Source organism: Ceratotherium simum, chromosome 14 (assembly GCF_057802395.1).
Source record: "Ceratotherium simum simum isolate JZ-2026a chromosome 14, ASM5780239v1, whole genome shotgun sequence".
NCBI lineage: Eukaryota > Metazoa > Chordata > Mammalia > Perissodactyla > Rhinocerotidae > Ceratotherium > Ceratotherium simum.
Genome location: NC_141913.1, coordinates 1,535,590 through 1,561,487, shown reverse-complemented (window position 1 = coordinate 1,561,487; position 25,898 = coordinate 1,535,590). Strand labels below are relative to the sequence as shown.

Sequence of the window (25,898 nt, the reverse complement as noted above, 5' to 3'; positions counted from 1 at the left end):
GAGACCCAGTCCATAAAAGACACGTGGGTAGAATTTCAATGGTCATGTCAGAGACCATGCCTCTCCACCCACGCCAGATTAAAATCATGTATCCTTGACCCCAGCCTTGCACCTGCATCCTCCCTTTACCTGAAATGCATGGCGGAAGGGAACACTGGAGGGAAAGGAGCTCACACTTCCATGCCAGTCTTCCCAGGACCCTTCCATGCTGGAGGCAGCCACCCTAGGCTCAGCTCCGCTCCCTAACCTTCCTGAGCTCCGTGCGACCTCTCAGAGAACATGTAAACATATATCTGATTCCAGCCCCACCCCCTTCATTCGCCACGCTCCCCCACCAGTCTCCACCCATCCTGGGCTCTCTGGCTGCTCCAGTGCTTCCTGCCCCCACACGCGGTTTGTCATCTCAAGTGTTCCCTCCCGTGGCTGCACATCAGTAGATGGGGAGCTCATGAAAGATGGAGACGTCCTGAAGATCCTAGGGAGTGATTTTGTGGGGCTGCCCTCTCCCACATTACCCTTCCACCGTCAGTTCATTCATTCATTCAACAAAATGGAGTGAGCCCCCAGTGGCAGGCATTGTGCTAGGAGTTGGAGACACGAAGGAGGACAATAGAGCTTTTTGCCCTCTCGGAGCTCGTAGTCCAATTGGGAAAGGTTCATCTTCTGAATAGCATTTGAGAGAAAGAGAGAAGGCTCTCCCACCTGTCCCCCTCAGTGCCCCGACCCTCCTTCCCACTAGGCCCTCCTGTCACCCTTTCTCTGTTGTTCTAGATCTTCTGTTGCTGTTTGGAGTAACGATATTAATAAGGTTGCTGATCTCTCTTTTTAATTTGTAAGTTAAATTGTTACTAAAGAGACCGTTTATTTAAAAAAAATTAAAGTTTAAAATATGTTCTCTGGCCTCTACTTATTTATTTTCCATGGGTAATCCCTATACTTACACCATTTCAAATTTCAGGGATTATTTTAGGAATTATTTGTCAGCATTTTAATCATAATTCTTAGATAACTGGTAATTTATGCTGAAGTATGGCAATCCTATTGGTGGGAATATATAGCATGCTTATCATACTTGCTTGTCATGCTTATGTCCGAGTTCCCAAGACCACCCGCATATTCAGAGTTTCACTAGGACTCTCAGGACTCAGCATATAGTTGTATTCGTGGCCAAGATTTCTTACTGCAACATATTAAAGATGCACAGCTGGTCAGAGAAGAAGTCACAGCGGAGCCTGGAGGCATCCGCACAGGCTTCCCTACCCTCTCTCCTTCCCAGGAGGGGTCACAGAGCGCTCTTCCCGCAGCAAGGAACATGCAGCAGCACTGGTGTGGTGTTTCTGCCCAGGAAGCCCGTTAGAGGTTCAGCATCCAAGGTTTTTACTGGGGGCTGGTCCTGTAGGCACCCTCTGCCTAGCACATACCCAAATTCCAGACTCCCAGAAGGAAGGCAGGTGTTCAGCATGAACCACATTGTTTGCACAAACAGTGGAAGCAGTGAGCCACTCTTATCAGTTAGGGAACGGCTTGTAGATGGCAGCCAAGGGCCAGCCTTGCAAGCAGGCCTTTCTAAGGATGGCCAACTACGGCCTGCTGTGTTACCCTTCAGTGCAGACTATAAATGATCATTTGTAGCTGTTTCCAGCTGTCTTCCACGCTGCATCCATGGAGCTATCAAGAGATTTTATTAAGGAAATGTGTCCTATGACCAGATGAGTTTGGGAAACACAGTGTCTACTAAGGAGAGACAAGTTCTTGACTGGAAGTCTTTTCAGAGCTTTTAGTGCACTGGCCTGCATCTCGAACCTCCAAGAGGGGCCTTGAGAATGCAGCTAAGCTTACTTCACCACAGCCCCTTTCTCATGGAACTTGCTTACCTATTCGTGGGACACGTGTTGTGAGACACACAGCTTGAGAAACACTGGTTTGCTGTATTAATGGAGTAAATTTGGCAGGAAGCAGCTAAAGAAGAGTGCTGAAGGTTTTTTTTCTTTTTAATCTTTTTCAATTCATTGATGACTGTCATTTCATCTGATCACAGTTTAGGTGGTAAAGTCCTTTCATAGATGAAAATTTAAGCTCTATTTTAAAATTTCTTAGAGAGATACGTTGTTTGATGATAAGAAGTAATGGATTCAGGGTCAGACATTAGAAATCTATTGGGCTTACTTGTGTGTTTCCCGTGTACTTGGTTGTAGTTCTTCCTGCCTGTATCATAACGCAACATCTTACTATCATTAAAAATCATAAGGGGGCCGGCCCTATGGCACAAGCGGTTAAGTGGGCACGCTCCACTGTGGCGGCCCAGGGTTCGCCGGTTCGGATCCCGGGCTTGCACCAACGCCCTGCTTGTCAAGCCATGCTGTGGCGGCGTCCCATATAAAGTAGAGGAAGATGGGCATGGATGTTAGCCCAGGGCCAGTCTTCCTCAGCAAAAAGAGGAGGATTGGCATGGATGTTAGCTCAGGGCCGATCTTCCTCACAAAAAAAAGAAAAATCATAAGAATGTTCAAAAAGTTCCAGATGATGTTCTGATGATGTTCTAATGATGTCAGAGTTCAAATATTTATCTTTGTGAAATGTTTTCTGTTGTGTCTTAGACCAGCAATCTGGTATCTGTGAAAGTTGAGGGTTTTTTACAAGGCACTTTCCATGAAATTTTTCAAAGTTCTCCTAACAAATTGAAGCAAGAAGTTAATGGGATATATTCAATCACTGCAAAGATTTGTAGTGTGAAAATTTTATTATTCTGTGTAGCTTTAAGTTCAAATTGATTCAAATAAGCAATTGGATAGCATATTTATAAAAGAATAGGAAAAAATGTCTTTTGATTTTCTGAAGTTGCTTTTATCAGTGGTACAAATTATATCTTTCTGGCAATTTGGATTTGAAAGTTTTTATAAAATCTATTTCTTAACTAGCTGGAGAAAGGCCTTTATATCATATGAAAACATCAGTAACTTCATAGCAAACCCCTGCATAGCCCTTCCTTTCAGTTTCTCTCCACGTTCTAATGAAAGATTACAGTTGCCATCACTCCCAAACTGCGGGCCCAGTTTCCTGAATCCAAATTCACTGAGATGATTTCTTTTAATTACATTACTAAAATATGTTAGAAAGTTTGTGAATAACGATAGTTTGTTAAAGATAAAGTGTAAATCTGCCATACCTATTGCTGTCGTAGAAAAAACTTTCCCCTTTTAAGAGGTTATACTGTAGCACTTAGGATCTTAAGGAGAAACTAGGTATGGAGAGCTAAAGATTTCTTCCACTATCATTTCAGTGATACGAGCTTTGTTGTTCCTTTACTTACTATGTGAACCATCTATATTTATCAGGGCTGCTGAAGATTTATTGTCGCAAATTCAGAAAAGTTATCAGAAGCCACTGGAAGAATTGAAGGTATTAAAAGAAGCAGCAAGCAGTCTCCTTTCAAAACTCAACAGTGAACTGCAGGCAGCAGCAGACCTTGTGAGGGAAGCAGAGGTGAAGACCCAGGAAAGCAGCCACCTGCTGCTCATTGTCAGTGCCGACCTGCGAGAGTTCAGCGTGAGTCTTAACAGCCCTCTCCTCACTTAGAGCTGGTAACCCAAGTCTCTCATGTAAAGAAGACCATTTTTAGCTTCTTAAAAAATGAGCCCCGAGTACTAACTTCAGCACATAGTGTCAGGCACCAGGCTTCAGAAGCTGACTTGCTTTTATGAAGCATACTTAAAGGTGATTTTTGCTACAGGATAAAAAGCTGCGTGTTCAGGAAGAACAAAACTTGACCTCAATGCTAATTGCCAGCAGAAGAGGATTGCTAGATGCTGCCACTGCACATGCACATGCTACACAGAAGGCTCTAACAGTAAGTTACAACTCAGCACAGCCACAATACAGTTTCCAAAGAATCATCACACACCTTATATATGTGTACATGTACATTGCTAAACAGATGCATATATATTTACAATATTAATTTCTCTTTGTAGCAGTTAGAGCGTCACCAGGATGAGCTACTTTTATGGACTGCCAAAATCAGGCGCCATGTAGATGATCTGGTCATGCAGATGTCCAAAAGAAGAGCACTTGACCTTGTCTACAGAGCTGAGGATCATGCAGCTGAGCTGCAGAGACGAGCAGGTGCTCTGGACAGGTGAGACCATACCTTGCAGGAATTCCAGAGGTTGTGATCCATCAATCAGAGAGAATAAGGATGGTTATTTTATCACAGTGTTGAGTCACTCTTCTTCTTTTGTTTAAAAATGAAGATTCCTATTTTATTTACATGGCAAGGAATATTTCCTCCCCTGTCTGATAACGTAGTTGACTATCAGCATAAATGTATGATGGAAAAATGCAAACTGAACTGGATAGGAATTAAAACAAATGTTATGCTACAATATCAAGCCATCAAGGTCTTGTTAAATATCTACTGAGTTCTCAGGGCTTTGTTGGGTTGCATATGGACAGAACCAGGATATTAATTTCTTTATATAACTTACATTTTTGGAGCTTATGATTTGGCTGGCTTTATGCATGGATGGAGGTAGTGGTTGCCCACCCTGGACTTACAGAAATGTTGGGAGTCCTTTTCCCAGCTCCTAGAAGATACCACCCCCATTATTTTCTCCTGCCTGAAGATCTTCCCTTGTATTATAATTATTTTAAATTATGTTTTTTGGATGTTTGTTAAATATGTCCTCAGCTCATTAAAAGTGCCTTTAAATGAGAAACACAACTTTAGGCCAGTGGTCTCCAAACTTGTCTGCACATTGGCATAACCTGGGGAACTTCAGAGACACTGATGCCTTTGTCCCCTTGTGATTTAAGTCCCCCCCACAAAGATTGTGATTTAATTGGTCTGGGATGAGGCCTAGGCGTTGTAATTTTTTTTAAAGATCCCCAGGTGATCTAATGTGCAGCAAATGAGGAAACCAGTGTTTTAGGCCTTATCAGTGATTTACACAATAGTGTGAGTTAATTGGTAAATTTATTTCTTTAAAATTTGTTATAAATTATGTCTGAGAAAAGTCTGGACATGCTGGGAATATGTGTGTTTCTGTGTGTTGGGTGTGTTTTGTGGAAGAGGAAAAAAATATCTTTTCCAATTTGAGAAATGCTGCTATAAAAGATTAGATCACACAACAAAAGCTATTAAAAACAATATAAGAAAGAATGTTGTGAAAATTATTTGCTGCATTGAGCACTGCCGCCTACATATGCTGTAGGAATCAGTAATAGGAAGTGGAATTACATGCTCAGTTAGCTTCTTTCTTCTTCATCTTTCATCATTTCCCAAAAGAGAAAAAAATATTCTGACTGTGTACATAGCTAGCCAAAATCTTTATTACTTAGTATGAGTTGTAAAAGCAATTTGGTATGATGCACAAAGTTAAATGACATTATTATCTTTTATTTATAAATCACTGAATTTTGCCAATCAAGTAGTAACAAGTAATAACTGCTGATGTCTGGTTTGGGAATCACACAACTCGATAACTTTGGGAAGAAAATGAAGTGAGTTGCTCAGCAGGCAAAGATGTGTCAATTGTCAGATTTCATTTTTGAGATGGAACGAGCTGGATGAAATTGCACCATTACCAGTTGGCAAGTTCATAAGTGATTTGCCCACTTGTGAGAGTGAGGTTCAGATGATTGAAATATTATCCGATCCTCCTCCAAAACCTCTAGTGAAGTTTATCAAATTGGTGTATACCATTTGGGAATGAGATTCAGCATCCTCATATATGCTTAGGAAAGCTTTTTGAAAATTAACAAGTACATGCAGGAGAGATTACAACCAATGCAAACATGCAGCGGCATCCCACACATATGCAGGGAATTTGAACAGAGATCAAAGAACGTGGAGGGCAGCTGGTGGAAACTGATGAATAGTCAAAAAGATGGGAAACAGCAGCAGTCTCTTCTGCGGGTATTAATTAAACAGCAGTTCTTAGTGTTATTGTGGCAATATGGCTACTGCTTCTTAAGAGTACTTTTGGAGTCAGAGGGAAATCCGGCTGTTGTTATTCCTTGTTGATGATACTTTTCTAAGGGGAAAGAAACTAGGGGGCTTTTAAGAAAAGTGGGAAAGTTCAATCTAGTTTATCATAACATCTCTAAATATGCTGATTTCATAGCGGCCTTGGAAATGTTAGACATGTGTCCTTGAATGCAACCAGTGCAACCCATGTCCGTCCCAACATTCAGAGCCTGATGGAAGAATCAGAGAAATTGGCAAAAGATGCTCTCAGGACCGTGACTAAGTCTCGCCTGGTAAGAAATGCCCCATGGGCCTCGGTGTGCACCTTCCTTTGCGAGGCCATGAGAGATTATTGCATAAGGTGCTTGAACAAAGACTCAGTGGCTTCAATTTATGCTCGTGAACATTCTTTTCTGGTGGGATCTATTTATGGCTTCTGTCATCATGTGATATAAGTTTTAATTTCTTAAGGTCATAAATACTTCTTTATGAAGACTAAGACTAGTGATGTAAAGATGAGGAAAATCTCACAGTTTCTTATGACAAAAATGATAATGCTATTTGATATCTACTTGAGTCGTCTTTTCTTACCCATGGCGAAGATCTGGGTACAATGGCTTGTGTTCTTTCCCCTCAGCCATAAATTAGGACATATATTAAATATAAATTGGGACAATTTAAATTGTCCTTACCTGTTATCTAGTTGACTTCCTAGTTTGGAACTAGCCTGGAGACTCTTCTGATAGAGTTGCTGTCCTCGTCTCCAGCAGGATTCCACCCTGCCCTCCAGTCACCATGTTTAAATTGTTCTGTATTCCAGCTCTCAGAATCCCTTGTTTCTAATGGGAAAGCAGCTCTCCAGCACAGTTCCAAATTTCTAAAAGAAGGCCACAGCCTGAGCAGAAAGCATCAAGGTCAGTTTCTAGCTTGGACTCTGTTGATAAGCTGAGTGAATGTGAACACATGTCTGAGCATACTGCCAGAACATTCTCCTCTCCTGGAGCAATTGAAACTTAACATTTCTTTGTCACAATAACATTCCAATTTCCCATCATATAAATATCATATAATTTAAAATTTTATCTTAGTGCTATGTCTTATTTTAGTGTGCAGTCCCCTCTAAGACTCCACAGACTCCTTAAGCCTTCCTTGATAACCACGTCTTCCACTCACGGCTGCAGCCCCTGAGGTTTTACTGTTCTCTGTGGTGTTTGTCAGGTTATCTTTGATTTCCTGTGCTCCTCTATTCATCTCTCATTGTTTCACAGTTTCCTAAGAGTTGTATTATGTTTCATTCTTCTTTTGCCTTTTTCACAGCACTATTATAATGTTAGACTCATGGTAGGTTCTCATTAAATAATTACCGAATTAAATCATAATTGATTTATTAACTTTTCAAAAAATACCTATGCAGTTTAGTTTTTCCTAAGAGTTTCAGTAGGCAATTATTTGGCATATGTAAGAGCTATCCAATAAGCATAACACAAAATGGCAGCAGGAATCTGTTGTGTAAGAGAAACATACAAGTTATATAACATATAGTGTACTTTTTACCTTAATATATCAAAACTATCAAGTCTTTTCCTATAGGAGTGAATCTGGGCCATAAACAAAGCTCATTCCCCTTTCAGACTGCTTCCGTGTCCGGTCCTGCATCCTTCCACAGCTGTCTGAGCCAAGGGCTTGGATATTTACATAATTTTCCTTTCTCTGTGAGTGAACAATTTAGAATTTATGTTGTCACCTCACAGTGTAGGGAGTCCATAATGCTTGATCATAAAGCATTAAATACAAGCTCTACATCAATGTTGATGGTCTGTGGTTTCAGTTTACACAACTAAAGATATTTCATAGGTCACAAAATAATGAATTTTCTCACAATTAGAATTTTAGGCAGAACCATCATGTTCATTAGGATTTTATCAAATAATTTATTTTTCAACCATGCGTTCAGAATCCAAATGTGATTGTGTATTATGAACAGAAATTTTAAAAATAAAAGCTTTCATCCAACTTGGAGGAGGTTGGGTTGAGTGCCTATTAGGTGATCAGAAGGGAGCAGAAGCGGGGGGTCCCTGGCCAAGGAGGCAGAGGGAGCCTGAGAGGAAGCTTCCCCGGCAGGAGCCCACGTCTGGGGTTAACAACCCAGAGGAGCAAAATGGCCAAGATTTAGGTATGGGTAGGAAGTTAGCGAGTATGATTAAGACTGAGTGATTTAAACACACTTCCTTACCCTTGAGCTGTAATTAAATTGGACCTGCAATTTAAGAAGAAATATTAGTAAGAAGGGCAACCAGCAAAGTAGAAAAATGATCAAGGAAGCTAAACACACAATTTCTATAATCAGTGATGCTAAGTCTCGCTGGAAAAACTTTCAATATTGGGAGTCTCTGTAGAAAGCTGTCTATGCTACAGATGGGCAGAAATGACAAAGAAAACTGTTGTCTAGGCAACTTTTTAGTAGGCTAGCCTAAAAGGGAACACTTTTTTCCCCCTTAAATAGGTATCACATTGGAGCTGAGTAAATTGAAAAATACGGCAAACAGCTTTCAAGAGAATGCTGCTAAAGTTACTAGGCAGACCAATAGATCACTCTCGATGCTTAGAGCAATTCCTGGAGGTAAGTGGAAAGGGAGTCTTCGATTTGATCAATGTCTTCTCACTGCAAAACCATCCCACATGAGCATCAGGAAGCCCTGCCTCAAGTCTGATTAAGAGCCCTCACTGGAAGCGAGAGCAAGATGCATAGTTTTTACTTGCAGAGGAATGTGCTTTGGAAGTGAAGATCACTATTTTTCTAATAACTTCAGGGCACCTGCATTGAAATACAAGAATTATACTCTTAAAAAACAAAAGCCTGGGGCTGGCCCGGTGGTGTAGTGGTTAAGCTTGGCATGCTCTGCTTTGGCGGCCCGGGGTTCGCGGGTTCGGATCCCAGGCAGGACCTATACACCGCTCATCAAGCCATGCTGTGGCGGTGTCCCACATACAAAATAGAGGAAGATGGGCACCGATGTCAGCTCAGGGCCAATCTTCCTCACACACACAAAAAAACAAAACCAAAAACCTTAGAGACTTTATGCTACAGTATTCATTGCTTGCTCTTAAAATGGGCTTGACATGTCCCTTAGATGCAAGAAGGGTCATTCAAAGAAGTTAGCAAGTAGAGAAGCTGGAATGTTCCTGCTTTAAGGGAAAATGTTGGACTCATTATAAATGTGGGCAATTAAAAAACTCTTGCTTAGTAATCTTCATGAGGCAATAAGGCATTCTAAAATAGACCACTTTAATATTGATGGTTTGGAAATGCAGTATTCATTACTATATTAAATAGGATAGCTTTTAAGAAGTGTAATGTGAATGAATCCTGCTGTGGTGCGTTATTTACATTCCCTCTACCTTCTCTTTTTTTTCTTAGTAAGAATTTTTTTTTAAGTTTTACAAGATGCCTCAACCTCTCCACAGTTCTGCCTGCTGGTTCACTTCGTAAGCGTGAAAACTACCTTGGCGAGCTGGGCTTGGGGCGCCTTGGACTGACCTCGTACCTTAAATCAATGGAGCTTTCTCTGATCTGAAAGTTTCTTTTTCTTTTTTCTTTTTTAAGGACACATGGTATATGTTGGCCAAATACTCAGAAATAACTTTTATTTGGAAGTAATTTCAAACTTGCAGAAGAGTAGAAGAAGAGTAAGGAGAATACCTGTACACCTTACCCAGCTTCCTCTAGCGCTAGCTTCTGCCCCAGTTATGATTCAACACTGTAAAATAAATACAAGTGCCTTTTCTAAAAAGATCATCACCCAGATTTTCTAGAATAACTGAATTCCTATTTATCTTGAGTGACCATTTAGTCTTTATTCTGCTGTTATTTCTAGCAGCCAGTTGATGTTGTGGGCAAATACCACATCCTCTAACTTAGGACGCTTCCATCTCGCCTACAGATTTGAATTCCCAAACCTTCTTATCCAGACATGGAATGATTTGAAGAAGGTATTTAATAAACTTGAGAAGAGAGTAAGAGAAAAGGGACCAAATGAAGTTTAGCTTATTAACATGTAAGACACTGAGCTCTTGGCAATTAGCAGTTGCTTTGTGATCTCATGTGTGCTGAAATCATATTTCAGTACAGAGGATTATTACCAAAATTATTTTACTGCACCCTAAAAGGAAGCAATAGAGTATATGATATGCAGCCTTAATATGGTCATTAAAAAGAAGCAGCCTCATTTTATGTTCAACAACCAGTAAGAAATACTGTAACATTTTTCTGTGTAAAATTACACTTGTGGTCTTATGTGGTTTCTCTGTGTGTAATCACTGGAGTGCATGCTTGCATATAAATTTATTTCAGGTGTCAAAGACAAAGGAACCAAAATCAAAGAGCTGGCCACCTCTGCAAACCACAGGGCTGCGAGTGCTCTGAAGAATGTTGTGGGATGGAGCCAGAAGCTGTTGAATACATCAACTGACCTGTCCAGGGTTAATGCCACATTACAAGAAACAGACAGACTTCTACGTGACTCCTCAATGAACAGTATGTCACCTTCTCCCTTCCCATTAGGAAAGTCTGCATCGTGCAATTTTGAGCTCGCCTAGTGCACAATGGTGCCTTGTTCACAAACAGTATTCCTAAAAAATAAAAATGCGCTAACATCTGGGTTTGCACTTATCAAGAAAGAGAGGGGTCTTGGGTGAATGCATGTTGTTGGTGCATTTCTCATATATTTACCAAAATTTCAGGGATTTGATTATTAGGATATTCTGTTTTATCCAGTGCATTAGTAATGAACAATTAATTTCTCTTGTGTCCTCCCCAACCCCGACCCCTGCCAATTTTCTTGCCACCTCGTATTAGCTCTGTTAGCTGGAAGAAAAGTTAAAGACGTGGAAACACAAGCCAACCTTTTATTTGATCGGTTGAAGCCTTTGAAGATGTTAGAAGAGAACCTGAGCAGAAACCTATCAGAAATTAAGCTGCTGATCAGCCAGGCCCGGAAACAAGCAGCGTCTGTGAGTGAGAGGCCCTGGGGCTCAGGAAACCCAGCACTCCCCTCGCTGACGCTCCCTCAGCTCCAGCTCCCAGAGGAGTCAGAGAAGTGGCTTTCTGCCCCACTGCGTCCCCCAGGCTTCCACTGACTCAGCTCTCAACAATCTCAGAGTCCTCACAGCCTTGTCTTAAGTATATTTACTAAAGTGTATTTAATTATTCTCATTTTCTTTGATTTCTGCTTTTATTTACCAGGTTTCAAAATGTTGTTAGCAAAGTCTTTATGGAGATTTATAATTGTAGCCTCGATTTATAGGTTCATAACTATTAGCTAAATGGTGTGGAACACATTAAGTCTAAGTGTTAACATCACTCTAAGTTTCATTGGTTGCATATGGTGCTATTTCTATCATTTTACCAGCTTGGTTTCAATAATCCAAGTATTCTTCAGAATGTTCATGTGGTATGGGCCTCATCCTCTAGGACTCTGACAGAGCAGTGTGTATACACACAAACACTGCACAAATCCTGGTGAGGAGATGCATGAAACACTTGACACCCAGAGAAGCCCAAACTTGAGGAAATGCTTTATGGCCCTCCATGGCACACGGCATTGGCTGTCCTCTAAAGGAGAGGAGTTTCAGGAAACAGGATTTGTGAGAGAATATGCATTCATGCTCCTGGGGACCTATCGAGGATAAATGTGACCTCTGGTATAATGTTTATCCTCCTGAAGCCTTCTAGCCAAGAAAAAGGAGTTCTGGCTCTTTGGTTCCCCCGCCCCCCCACCGAATGACCTCACCGCTGGACGAGGGCTGTCGGTTTACATGAGCTCAGGTGTCCATCTATTTTAGTTACAGTCACCAAATAAATGTAAGCCCAGTGGATAATTCCAAATGCTCCAGTTAATACAAACTTCTAGTCTTGAAGGGTAATGTAAGATACATTTGCAAATAATCACTTATCAAAATAATAAGTGCAATAATTACTCTATAAGTATTTGCTGAATGAATAAATAGATTACCCCTTCATTTATTTGACAAATGATCATCAAATATCCTCTCTGTGTCAGGTGCAAAGCTTATCCAAGGTGATTTGGATAAGCTCTTTGTCTTTAAGGAATTAAATCACGTGAGGAAGACAGTTTCCTACATAAAATACTCTTTTTAAAACCCCAAGACTGATTTTTCCATATAAAATAATTTTCATCACCATCTGATTTCTCCCTTTATGAAACACAGAGCATTGCGTATTATCAGGAGAGGAAAGCTGCCTACCAGGGAAGGCACATGGTGGAATAGCACTTTCGAACTCCTGGTGCCCTGCCCGAGTGTGTCACTATGATGGGACTCTTCCATTTTCCTTCTACAGATTAAAGTTGCTGTGTCTGCAGACAGAGATTGTATCCGGGCCTACCAGCCTCAGATTTCTTCCACGAACTATAACACCTTAACACTAAATATGAAGACAAGCGAACCCGACAACCTCCTCTTCTACCTCGGCAGCAGCACCAGCGTGAGTATGGACCCACAGAAAGCAACAATCAGTCTCTTATGGACACGTGTATTTTCCGAATTGACACTCTGGTGAAATCACTAATTCTTCTAAGGGAATTAACCTTTTGGTAAACTGATAGCATTAGAAAAATTAACTATAAGAATGAATACCTGTGAGAAGGAAAGTGACAGGAGGGAAAGGTGCCTCCCTCTGTCATCTTAACAGCAAGCTGTGGCTTCGATGAATTTTTTGTAAGGCCTTCTGTGGCTTCTGAAGCCGCTGAGTTTAGCTTTGGGTCTGTAAAGTCGATGTTGGTGGTGGTTACCAGGAGTGGAGGCAAGCACCCTAAGGGACGCATCAGAATTATCAAACCTCACCAGGCTCTCCCACCCAACAGGATTCCGATGGCTCCAGAGGGCAAGTTCCCTGTGGAGGACCACCGATACCTTTGGCTGTGCCAGGGGAAATGGGTCGGAACCCTTGGCTGTGTTAGGGCAGAAAAAATCAACAAGCACAAATATTATCTGAAATGTCTTCTGAGGAGCCAGTGTGCAGAACACATGCATCCCTGGTGTGGGATGTCAGGGCTCCTGTCTTACTGCGTATGTTACATTCATCTATCGCGTTCTCACACTGGGCAAACAATCCAGCGCCTTCCCTCATGCTCCCCGTAGACTGCGGGTGTGCCCCAGTGAGTTTTCCTGAGGACCTTTTTGGGAGGCATTGTGGAGAGGCATGCTGGGGAAGGCCATGAGCCTAATGGCCTGTGGCGGCCACCACCACCAGGACTCTAAGTCACGCTCCAGCTCCAGGGGGCATTTAAAGACCAAAGAAGCGAGTTTTTGTTTTTTGCTTCTTTTTTGTTTGTTTAAGAATAGGGACAATGCTGTAGGGACTCATTCTTTAAAGTGTTTTGGTAGTCGTTAAGCAGTCTGGCATGTGAACTTATCCTCACTCACGCCCCTGCTCCCTAGTCTGATTTCCTGGCAGTGGAGATGCGACGAGGGAAAGTGGCCTTCCTCTGGGATATGGGGTCCGGGTCAACACGGTTGGAATTTCCAGACTTCCCGATTGATAACGACAAATGGCACAGCATCTCTGTAACCAGGTAGTAGAGAAAGTTCTCTCCAAGCATCTCTCTTTTTAAACTGTATCTTACAAGTAATTACATGTTTGTAACATCATAGAATAGTCTTAGAAGGTTCTGGGGAGTCAGATTACAGTGAAAGAATACTTGGTTTAGATTAACTATAGAAATAAGGGGTTTTTTTAATTACAGAAGAAATAAACTTTGTTGCCAAAACCAACAATAAAAGAAGAAACAAGTTAAAAGTTGATGTTACCTTTAGAATGTTAGGTCTAAGTCTGAGGCAGCCAACCCAATAAAATGTTTTTTCCCCAGTAAACCGGGGCAAAACTTAGCACGGTAGAAATTCCCTGGGGCTGGCAGTGGTGTGCAAGTAGAAGACGCAGAAGAGAAGGATACAAGTGGGAAATGGGTTCTCCTAAAATTCAGACACCAAGCAAAATTATTCCTTTTAAATCCCCTCTCCAGAGGTCACTACTCTTAAGCGGCTTTAGGTATATCTTTCTTTTTACTTTTCCATAATTTTATGGTTTATGTTTGTTGTTGATGGTGTGTTGTTGGGAATTTTTGCCTTTTGCTTTGATATCTATAAAAATGGGGAAATATTAAAGGTGATAGTTTAATTCATTATAGTTTAACTCATTATCTATAACTGTTTTACATGATGAAATTTATGTTTTGGTGGGGGCTGGCCCCGTGGCGTAGCGGTTAAGTGCTAACGCTCCACTGCTGGCGGCCCAGGTTCGGATCCCAGGCGTGCACTGACACACTGCTTGTCAGGCCATGCTGTGGCGACGTCCCATATAAAGTGGAGGAAGATGGGGGCCCGCCCGGTGGTGCAAGTGGTTAAGTGCACACGCTCCGCTGCGGCGGCCCGGGGTTCGTTGGTTCGGATCCTGGGCACGCACCTACGCCCTGCTTGTCAAGCCATGCTGTGGTGGCATCCCATATAAAGTGGAGGAAGATGGGCACGGATGTTAGCTCAGGGCTGATCTTCCTTGCACACACACACTAAATAAATAAATAAATATTAAAAAAAAAGAAATTTACATTTTGGAAGAACTACTCTACACGGTTTTGGAGACTACACCAGGGGTGGGGCGGGTGAGGCTAGAACAAGGGAGATCAGTTGGGGCCATCGCGCTGGCCGTGGGGAGAAGCAGAGGGAGGCTGTGTATGAAGCAGATGTGTGCATATGTGGACTGACGTGCAGTTCTGAAAGTATGCTTTCTGCAATTCTTTGTGACTCTTAGATTTGGAAACATTGGTTCATTGAGTGTAAAGGAAATGAGCGCAACTCAAAAGCCACCAACAAAAACAAGGAAATCCCCTGGAACAGCTAATGTTCTGGAGATAAACAATTCAACACTAATGTTTGTTGGAGGGCTTGGAGGACAGATCAAGGTAACATTATGAACATTCATCTGAATAGCACTGATAGGCTGATTTTACTTATATGTAAATTTATACAATGTTATATGTCAAATATATTTCAATAGAAAATTAATATGATTAAATTGTTGAATATATCCTAGGCAGAGGAAGATTTTTCTGCTTCTATTATTTTGCCTAATGATGGTTCATCTGCAGAGTTGGGTTGGTTTTGTAGGGCAAAGGATCATGCTTAATAAATAGTATAAATGGAAAAGAGGCCAATGGTTCATTTTGCTCTTTAGGTTTCTTTTCCAGAGATGAAACAGGACATTCAATATGCCACATTAATTTCTGTCAAGTTCCTTTATCTCTATTCCAACGCTAGTGGTAGACTAACGCTAATTGGTGTTTAGTGAAAGTGCCCATCGTGTTTATTTGATTATGTCAGTTATCCTGTGACCTGGACTTGGTTCAGGGCTCTGACATGAGAGTAAGGGTCTAGGTCCCAGCCAGGCCCCCGGCAGTGACCACGTTCCCCGGATCTCTGTTTCCTCATCTCCAGCAACCCTAGGAACTGGGATGATCTTGAAGATCCAGTGCAGTTGTCCCTCATTCTAGAATTTCACTTCATAATTGGAAGGAAATCCAGTGATTACAAACTGGCCATTTTTCTGGATGTTGTTTTCTCAAAATTTGGAACTGTTAGATTTGAGCTCCCAGAGAGGAGGTTCGTGCACTTGGAGAATTTAGTCCTTTTTGCTAACTATATGTGGGTTATGTTCGTTCGTTTGTTTACATCAGAAGTCTCCTGCTGTGAAAGTTACTCATTTTAAAGGCTGCATGGGAGAGGCCTTCTTGAATGGACAGTCAGTCGGCCTATGGAACTATATTGAAAGGGAGGGGAAGTGCCGTGGCTGCTTCGGAAGGTAATGTGCCCCACGATTTAACACATGGTGTGTTATTCTATTAACATCTGAGGACTGCTTAAAGAATTTACATGCATATCAAGAATGACAGAGTTTGTGAGGTCCCTCATCTTATTGCAAAGGATATGATGTAGATCATTTGCTAATAGAAGCGTGGTATCGTTTTTGACCCCTAAAAAGAAGTACTCTTTTTGCTATGTCTTGTATTGTATGCTTTGATCTTGGATCATAAAATCAGGAAGCATCAGACAACTTCTCAAACAACCTTCTGTCTCAAAGAGCCACAGTTAAGTCTTGGGTAAATCACTGTACGTTTTTATTTTGAAAATACCTCCAAGGATAAGAATTTTCGTTTGTACTGTCCATTTTTATAGATAAGTACTTTTCTATTCCTCAGTTCTATAAATCTTGAAATAAAATGCATTTGGAAATGGAGAACAACCACCTAACATCTTCTGCATATATTGATATAATAGAAGGCATTTAATAACTTAATCTCACAAAGCTCTGTGAGATTATTTTCTAATAAATATTTTCTGTTATTTTCTAATAAAATGACTGCAACCCCATAAATATACAAGACCTGTTTTCTAGCACTTTAGTAATTAAGACAGTAGATTCCCTTTGCCACTAGAGAAATGTAATATCTGATATGATTTCTCCTCTCCAACGGGCTGCTCTGTCCAGATAGATGTCTGTAATAACAGTGAGCTGTGACAAGATCAGTTAGAAGCAACTTGCATTACATTTAGGAACTCGTGGGTGAGTTTTCATTTTGTCATTGTCAGGTCTGCTTTCTCATATGGCTCACAGCTTGGGATTTTGTAGTGTAAGCCTTTCATTTGCTATTTTCCCCTTCCTTAGTTTGCTTAAAAAGTTATGATCAGAAGTGTGGTCATTGGAGCCTTAGGATTAAACAGAGTATTGGGTTTGGGCCTAAGTTGTTCGGGCTCCCGGCCCAGCTCTCCTACCAGATCTCTCTCGGTGACTTTGGGTAGTAAGTCACCGCACCTCGCAGAGGTTTGGTTTCTTCTTCCAGAAAAGGAAAACAATAATCATACTTGTCTTACCTGCCTCCCAAAGCTATGGTGATGAATACATGACATGATGTTTGTGAAAATTCTTTATATTTTGAAACACTGCACCAGTGTTCATCTCTGATCTGCTTGTAGTGATAGTCCTTTGCTTTCCAGGTAAATGTCTCAGGATTAATTTTCTTGACCCTAAACATGTGAAAAACCAAGGTTTTGTAGTTGGCACATATGATCAAAATGATATGACGTTGTGAAGTAATGGCGCCTGCTCTAGAACTTGGGGAGCACGAGCACACGCATCGAGGCTCTCTCAAACGCCGCTTTTTCCTCGTGCTGTTTCTCGAGCACGGAAGCAGTCTCCCCAGCAGTTAGTAATTCTAGTGTGAGAAGCGCTCCAACTGCTGGACTTTGTCCCCTCCAGGGTCCCCAGTTTTCATCGCTTATTTTCCAGTGGTTTTAGGACTGCTGCCCTCACACTGCAGCCATGAATGAATTTAGCGACTGCTGGCTCTTCTCTCTTGTTGGAATGAGGAAGTCAGTTTCCTCTGTGGCTCTCAGTTTAGTTCTCCTTGAGAACTGCCCTTCCGCCAGATTTCCACCCATCCTGGACCTTTGACTGAAAGATGAAGGTTGCTACTGAGAGGACGGCTTGGCAGGCGCTGCCGTCCTCCTGATGTTAATCCTACGTCTGGGTTTTGGTAGAGGGCTGGCTCCACAGCTGAGATTCAAGGCCTAACTGACTCATTAGCTGCATCAACCTAAGTTTTTCTGGGTCCTGAACAGATCAGCTGGCTGTCGACCAACATTTCCAAAAACATGTTTTTTTAAAAATAGTACCAGTTTGGTAGGATATTAGTAGATTTTCCTTTAAAAAAACAAGTAGCAGAGAGTGTGTCCTGATCATAAACATTTGGGAAACACTGAGTTAAAAACTTCAGCACGTTTATTGACTGTGAGGCGGTCAGAGCCTCTGGTATGCTAATGTGCACAGTAGCCCTGTCCTGGGGAGAGGCTGGGGTGGCAGCATTTCCCAGACTCATTGACCCCAAACTCTTTATGTTCCAGAACATACTTTGGAGAGTGCTACTATAGACAAACTAGTGCCTTATGTCTAGGTTTGTAAAGTGATTGAACTGTCTTCATTTTCGGTAACCTCCCCTATTAGACAAACACTTTAGCTCAAACAGCTAATCAACTAATTCTAGTGACGAATCCATTTAGCAGACCACTGATCAGAATGCATTGTGCCCTCTACCTTTGGGTGGAATTTGCTATTATTGAATCATTAGTGTGGTCCACTGATGGCCTTTAGATTTTTAAAAAATCTGTTCTCAGTATGGGCATTTACCTTTAACTTTGATTCCTATTACCAAGTAAACTAATTGTAATTTTTATCCCTCTTTGAATATATTTACACTTCTTTACATGGTGTCAGCATATGTTTATAATTATAAACAGTCTCAAAGGTTATTACAAAATAAATCACTGTTCTTAACAGTTCTCACCTAAATATAGAAAAGACTCTTTTATTTAACTACCAGGTGTACCAGTTGTGAGTGGCTGTTGCCATAGAGCACTGGCTGCCTCTGGGACAGGTCAGTCATCCCTTCTGGGCCCCCCACTCGGTACTGGTGATGTCAACAGTAGTTACGCGAATTTGTCCCCTCCGGTGTCTCATGGTCTAGGGGAGATACTTACATGGAAACATCACATAAGTGCTGTGCGCTGTGGCAGGTGGGAGCAGCGCCAGAGGAGGCAGCACCCTAGGCCTGAGGCCCAGGCATCATCTCATTCTGACGGCAGCTGCACAGCACGCTGAGGAGTGGTACGGTCCATGTTATCCCCAGCGCGTGAGTGAGAACTCGGATCAGAGAGGTCTAGTGATTCTTCCAGACTCACAGGGCTGAGAGCTAGGGAGAGGGGGGTGTCTCCCCGGGCTGTCTGACTGCAGGGCTCCCACCTGTAACTTATGGATGCTAGAACAGAGCTATCCATGAAGCACAGTGGCCGACCCTGCTTTCGTTCGTCCCGAGCCTCTTACCTAGCCAGGGGCCCAGAGCTCTCTTCCTGTGGCCCACCTGGGAAACAGGCACCCAGCTGACTCGAAAGGCACATGTATCTCGTGGTGGTAGAATGGAAGCCACACGTGGGGACAAGCCCCTGAATTGTGTCATTGACCTCAGGAGATTCTCAGTCATATCATCCTTCATTTGAATTCATCCATCTTCATGGCCACCTCACTTGGGCAGGCCGCGTTAAAGGCGAGAAGACAGAAGCGAAGATTCCACATTCTCAGGAACAGAGAACTCATGAGGTCTGGGGAGGGAGAGGGCATGCACAGTGGAATAAGACAGATTTCTGGAACCTGGCTTCACCATTTTCTTAGTGTGTCCTTGGGCAAGGTACTTAATTTTTGAGGTTCAGCTTTTAATAGGCAAAATGGGGACCTGGAGCAGAATAATCACAGCTGAAATGAAACGAACATTTGCTGTGTGCCAGGCACTGTTTTAAGAACTTTCTATGTATTAAATCAGGTATAGCTCTCAGAGGGGTTCTATTGTTATCCCTATTTTATAGATGGAGGGAATGAAGCACAGAGAGGTTAGGTAACTTTTCCAACAAGCACAGCTAGTTAGTTGGGGAACTGGGATTTGAACCCCAGGGGTCTGGTTCTAAAGTCTGTGTTCTTAGCCACATGAAACTCTGGTCAGCCAAGAAATAGAGCAATAGAAAGTGCTTCTAGGAAGCCACAGGTTTAAGAATTAAATAATTAAGAATTAAGCAACAGTTTAAGTTTATGCAGAGTGCATTTGCTTTATACTTCCTAAAAGAGATAGCAAGACAGAAATTTTTAGAAAACGTTGAACTGCAGGAAGCTGTAAATTTGAAACCTCAGGTTTCACAAGGCACTGCTGTTTTTTGTTTTGTTTTGTTTCTGTTAATGGAAACAGTTTCACTGTTGGTTATTCTGTCCTGCCTAGAGATGTGGCACTGAGTTTGGTTATTATACCTTCAACTGGGAAAAATTCAAATGCATACCCAAAAACACCCTAATCCAAGTTTCACTTTCAAGCCCTATGATATTCCAGAAAAATATTTTTTAAACATAATGATGATATATTCCAGGTGAACTTACTTTGTAATTCAGTAGTGGATCGAGTCAGCCTTTGAGGCGTGGGGAAGACCGGAAAACACACTTATCTGAGAAGTGCTGTGGCCTGTTTTATAGAACTCTGTTTAAGCTCATCCTGCAGAGTTTTGAGATTTTTTTCCCAATGTTTTTTTTTGTAAAATGATCTTTCTGGTACATTGGTACATATTTATTTTCCATTGTAATTCAAGTTTAGCTGATGTGTTAGTTAAAACCAGCAGAGGGTGATAAATGTCAATATAAAAATTCTTCTGAAAGCACTGGAATTAAGAGAGGACAGTTACATTAAAAGAAATCAGAACAAGCAAACTGACAAAAAATCTAGTTGATAAACAGACATATTTGTAGCAGTTATCCATCCTTTGAAGAACTTTCTTTTTATTACAGGGAATCTTGCCTACATTACTGTTCTTTTCCTTATAAAGCAACCGGGCATTTGTCTTGCATAATCTCATGGCAAGCATATTTTAAGATATTATGACTTACACTTGCTGTCAAATTATGGAAATAATAGCTCTACCACACTTTTTGCGAGGGAGCACTCAGTAAAGGTGTCGTTTGTTCTCTTTAATTACCTTCTTCCTGAGAATGGATTGTATTCTACTCTGCTTTGCAGCCCCCAGAATGAAGACTCCTCCTTCCACTTTGATGGGAGTGGGTATTCTGTCGTGGAAAAGACACTCCGGGCTACAGTGACTCAGATAATCATGCTTTTTAGTACCTTTTCACCTAATGGCCTTCTTCTCTACCTCGCTTCAGATGGCACCGTAAGAATCTTTATGGGGCACTGGGCCCTACTGTGTGTATACAGTTAGCTTGCTATGAGGATATTTATGCTTAATGACTGTTTTAGGAGCATATTTTAATATAATATATACATATATATGCCATACTATTTCCCCATTTTAAATAATTTATTATATTAATAAAAGTTTGTTGAAGAACCTTTGGAAAATACAGAAAAGCACCAAGTAGAAAACAGCTTTCCCATTGTTATAGATATCAATTAGACATTTGTTACTAAATTTTGAGCTGAAATAATATGTCTTGTTCTATGTTCACGCTGAACACTGGCCTTATTTGAAATCCATCCACAGGAATTACGTGTTCCTATTTTTTATCTCATGTGCTGGTGATTTCTCTCAATCTTCTAGCTTTATGTTTAGAACTGGCCCATTTGTCAACCTAAATGAAAAAGATACAAAGAGATTACACTTCTCTTACTGAATTGTAGATTTGGTAACGATGAATTGATCCCACATCTGTGTAGTGTTCTAGAAAGCCTGCGTGGACACTTCTGGCAGTTGGGCCAGGTCCAGTTCTCTCCATTTGACCTTAGAAGGATCCTGCCCTCCCTGTCTTAAACGGAGAGGACATCTTGTGATCACTATGTAGCCGTGGGTAACTGTTTTCTCTTCTTTACAGAAAGACTTTTTGTCCATTGAGCTGGTCCTTGGCAGAATTAAAGTTACAGTTGACCTGGGCTCAGGGCCTCTTGCTCTTGTTACAGACAGGCGCTACAACAACGGCACCTGGTACAAAATTGCCTTCCAGCGAAACCGAAAGCAAGGTAAGTCGATCACCCACATGGGAATAGAAGTGTTCCAAAATCAGCCATATTTATTTACTTTAGCTTTCTGGGTATTCTTGAAGGATATTCTAATTGAAAGCCATTGTTCTCTTTGGAATACTAAGCACCAGCTTCACTCTTTTTTTTGGTGAGGAAGATTGGCCCTGAGCTAACATCTGTGCCCATCCTCCTCTATTTTGTATGTGGGAAGCCGCCACTGCATGCCTTGATGAACGGTGTATAGGTCCGCGCCCAGGATCTGAACCCGCAAACCCAGGGCTGCTGAAGCGGAGCATGTGAACTTAACCACTACACCACTGGGCCGGCCCCAGGATTCACATTTTGCTGGAGGAATATTATAATTCTATTTGTTTATGGTTTCCAGGTGCATTATTTAACATTAAATGCTGAATTGGAATCAAGAACCAAATTTATTCTGTTTTCTTCCACACACATGCTGCTATCATTTAGTGATGTGTATTCTGGATTTATTGACTTTTGTATAGAGGATTTTCATTTAATAGTCAAGAACATTCATTGGTCAAATTTGCAGAATGTAAAAGAACGTGTCTTTGTAGATGAACTTTGTGAGCAGAAGTTTGTATTTTACTTTAAAGTAGAAAGTGATTTTCATTTTCTTATTTATTCCTTTTAGGCCTCCTAGCAGTTATTGATGCATATAACACCAGTTATAAAGAAACCAAGCAAGGTGAAACTCCAGGAGCATCTTCTGACCTCAATCGTCTTGATAAGGATCCAATTTATGTGGGTGGATTACCTAGGTCAAGAGTTGTAAGGTATGATATCACAGTACAGAATTCACCACTATATTAGTTTCCTAGGGCCTCCGTAACAAGGTACCACAAACTAGGTGGCTTAAACAACAGAAATGTGTTCTTTCACAGTTCTAAAGGCTACAAGTCCAAAATCAAGGTGTCAGCAGAGTTGCTTCCTTCTGAGGACTGTGAGAAAGAATCTGTTCCAAGCCTCTCTCCTAGCTTCTGGTAGCTTCTGGCATTCTTCAGCGCATAGATGGCGTTGTCTCTGTATCTACACATTGTCTTCCCTCTGTGTGTGTGTCTCTCTGTGTCCGAATTTCCCCTTTTTATAAGGACAGCAATCATATTGGATTAGGACCTACCCTAATGACCTCATCTTAACCTGATTATATCTGCAAAGACCCTATTAGGTCACATTCACAGATACTGGGGGTTAGGACATCAGCATCTTTGGAGGAGGACACAGTTTAACCCAAGACATATACTTTGATTCAAACCACTATATGCCATATTAATTGGGAAGTGAAGAAAGCCTTTTGTAGTAAAATTAATGATTTTAGATTTATTGACTTTAGAACATTTAGAAATTGTTACTTTGCCATATTTGGAGACCTCACTTTCCATCACAAGTCGTTTTCCTCTCTAGACATTTGAGAGTTGTAGAATCTCTTTCTAGGCAAAACACAAAACATGTTTTCTGCAGAGGTGTCTGGATTTACCTTTGTGTAATTAGAATGAATAACATGTGTGAAAGTTGAAAGACCAGCATCAGGAAGTTGGATGAAAGACGGCAGAGAAGAGAGGCAATGCAATCCTTTTATAACACTGATTCATCTTTGACTCTGTGACTTTAATAATTTACATAAACTTTCTGTGGTTCATTGTCCTCAGTTTTGTAATTTTGAATTGGAAATATTAAGGTCTAACTCTTCTTGTTTTTTAAAAAGCTCTAACCTTTTTTTTTTTAAGTCATATATGAAAGGCCAGCAATCAAGGCAAGACAGCTTCCAGGGAGTGAAATCATCAGATCTCCAAACTGAGTCACCCAGCCCAGTGGTTTTCAAATGTGTATTTGTAGCAATACCCTGTCTTCAAGCTGAGTTCTCATACAGAATCCTAATGTGTGGCACAGAAGTGCAGCCACTCCAACTGCTGTGGGTCAAGCAGCCCAGACTCCACTTCCCCATGCCCTCCTCACCTTCTCTTTGCAGAAATTTTGGAAAGTTCCGAGGAAATAGTTTACAACCACCACCCCTTGGTCTTGGAAATGAATACACTTAAACTTCAAGGAGTTGGTCACTTGCCCAAGTCTTACCCCTCTGCCAAGACAGAGCCAGGACTGGAAGCCTGTCTCCTAATCCTGATTCCATATATCAGTCCCTCACGTGGTGGCACAGGGGGTGCTCCTGGAGCAACAAGCTATGTCATGGGTCATCTGTACTTTGCCTAAATGGCACAGAGTGTAGACACTGGAGAAAAGGACAGAGTCCGTTTTCTAGGAAGACATCCCAAATCACAGACTTGCACGCTAGAAGGGACTTGGATGTTATCCAGGCCAGCCTCTTCACTTACAATGGAAGAAACTGAGATCCAGAAAGGTTAAAATTTGCCCTAAATCATGTATTTGCTTAATGTTCCACAGCTCATTGCTCAACACAGAGAGAAAAAAAAAAATTAGATATGACTAACAGGAAGCTATATTCCTGCAAAGTTCTCCTGTGACTAGCTGATGCTTAAGAGTATAACTTGGAGATGTTCAGGAGTCTCCATATTTTGGAAATGAGAGCCTGACCACATTATAGCCTCACTCCACTCACTACAGCAGTGTGGCAACTTTTGTTAAGAAAAATATGGTATTGACTTGGAGCCTAAGAAATAGTTTTAAATAATCCCGTACTTCACTAAATGCAATTATTTCCTTCAGGACAGAGTTCATGAATGTGCTATATGGACAACAGCCAATGACTTCTCTAGCCATGTGATCCTAGGAAATAACATCGCCTACACTTGCTCCTGTGGGAGGCAAACGTTCTACTCTACATGGAGACTGATTGCAGTCTCTGTGCTATAATTTCTTGTGACAATGCCTGTCTTTCTTATAATTGGCCTGTGTTTTAATGAGTATATTTAAATTGTAATAACTATAATAGTTTCCCTTAAAATATTAAATATATTTTTATCCAGGTGGCCATCTAAGTAGTCAAACTCACTATATTCAATCTCTTCCTTTAGTCCTAAGAAGAACGTTTGTTTGACCTGAAGTTCTCACCATCAATATCCTTCTTAGAGGGAGGCCTAGACATTTCTGCAGAATGACACATGGAAATAGATCTTTCTTATTTGTAGGTCCATTTTTATTCCTTCTTTCAAAAATGGAATTATAAAACCCAAATTTTGTCGTTGTTGTTCTCATGTCCTTCCCTACAGGAAAGGTGTCAGCAGCAAAAGCTATGTGGGTTGTATCAAAAACCTGGAAATATCCAGATCGACCTTTGATTTACTCAGAAATTCGTATGGCGTGAGAAAAGGCTGCATACTGGAGGTGGGAAGCATTTTATTAATGTCGGAATGAGTTTCTCTAAATGCCCACTGATTTACCAATGTCGTAAGGTAACACAGTCTAGACCAGTGGGGTGAAGGAAACGATGGGGCAGCTAGCAGTGACCTCCGCCCTGGGAGATTCTGCATGCAGATGGGCCTGACGCTGCTTTTCCTTCTCCTTTGTGACCAGCCCATCCGGAGTGTTAGCTTCTTGAAAGGCGGCTACATTGAATTGCCACCCAAGTCTTTGTCACCAGAATCGGCATTGTTGGCAACATTTGCCACCAAGAACAGTAGTGGCATCATCCTGGCTGCCCTGGGCAGGCAGAGTCATCGGCAGGCCCATGGGGTAAGTAGCTCAGATGCTATCGCTGCAGAGCCACGCGCTCAGGAAGGAAATGACTGGATGGAAAATGACTCAGTCATAAACATTTATTGTAGCTGTGCCCCGGGTTGTTTGTTGGCATGCGTTTTTAACAAGTAAAAGTTACTACTGCTGAATGTGTTTCCCTTATGAATCAGCGATTTTTTTGTGTTGCATAATCCATCTTCCTTGTCTAGCTACTGAGAAGAAAGATAACTTGCTTCCTACCTCTAACTCTTTTTAAACTCATTCAGATAGCATGTACTGAATTTTCTTCCACGTTTGGTTGTTACTTTTCATTCTAAGGCTAAAACAGCAAGTCGTTAAATTCTCTAGAGTTTTTTGTATTCTGCTCCATGAAGCAGAATTTTCTTTACCCATTGTTATAAGATTCAATAGAGCAGAAAGAGAAATATGGCCTGTGATAAGCACAGTGGACCAGCAGTAGGAGAAGAGAGAAAAGTTGATGGGTTTCCATATTTATATTCCGTTTCAATAGCGTAGGTGATGTTTACCCTTTCCTCTGCTCAAACTTTGCATATATCACATATTTGAAGAGACTTTACAGAAGGGTAGTGTATTGTCTTAATGAAGTAGAGGCCGCACGACTACAGTTTACAGAG

The 25,898-nt window shown here is 41.4% G+C and overlaps 1 protein-coding gene across 4 annotated transcripts in view; it reads left to right on the top strand.

The window, feature by feature from the left end:
• Positions 1 to 25,898, top strand: part of LAMA1 (laminin subunit alpha 1) — a 158,852-nt gene that overhangs the window by 115,666 nt on the left and 17,288 nt on the right. For 3 of the 4 annotated variants that reach the window (XM_087438878.1, XM_014780342.2, XM_087438879.1), the window contains 17 exons: positions 3,336 to 3,546; positions 3,731 to 3,847; positions 3,972 to 4,135; positions 6,123 to 6,258; positions 6,786 to 6,879; positions 8,469 to 8,585; positions 10,317 to 10,499; positions 10,821 to 10,975; positions 12,324 to 12,467; positions 13,424 to 13,557; positions 14,790 to 14,940; positions 15,712 to 15,836; positions 20,638 to 20,788; positions 21,447 to 21,591; positions 22,247 to 22,388; positions 24,798 to 24,912; positions 25,102 to 25,260. In XM_087438878.1, the coding sequence (XP_087295004.1) occupies positions 3,336 to 3,546; positions 3,731 to 3,847; positions 3,972 to 4,135; positions 6,123 to 6,258; positions 6,786 to 6,879; positions 8,469 to 8,585; positions 10,317 to 10,499; positions 10,821 to 10,975; positions 12,324 to 12,467; positions 13,424 to 13,557; positions 14,790 to 14,940; positions 15,712 to 15,836; positions 20,638 to 20,788; positions 21,447 to 21,591; positions 22,247 to 22,388; positions 24,798 to 24,912; positions 25,102 to 25,260 (2,443 nt within the window). The remainder of the gene's footprint in view (positions 1 to 3,335; positions 3,547 to 3,730; positions 3,848 to 3,971; positions 4,136 to 6,122; positions 6,259 to 6,785; positions 6,880 to 8,468; positions 8,586 to 10,316; positions 10,500 to 10,820; positions 10,976 to 12,323; positions 12,468 to 13,423; positions 13,558 to 14,789; positions 14,941 to 15,711; positions 15,837 to 20,637; positions 20,789 to 21,446; positions 21,592 to 22,246; positions 22,389 to 24,797; positions 24,913 to 25,101; positions 25,261 to 25,898) is intronic. The other variant, XM_087438877.1, reaches the window with a different exon arrangement.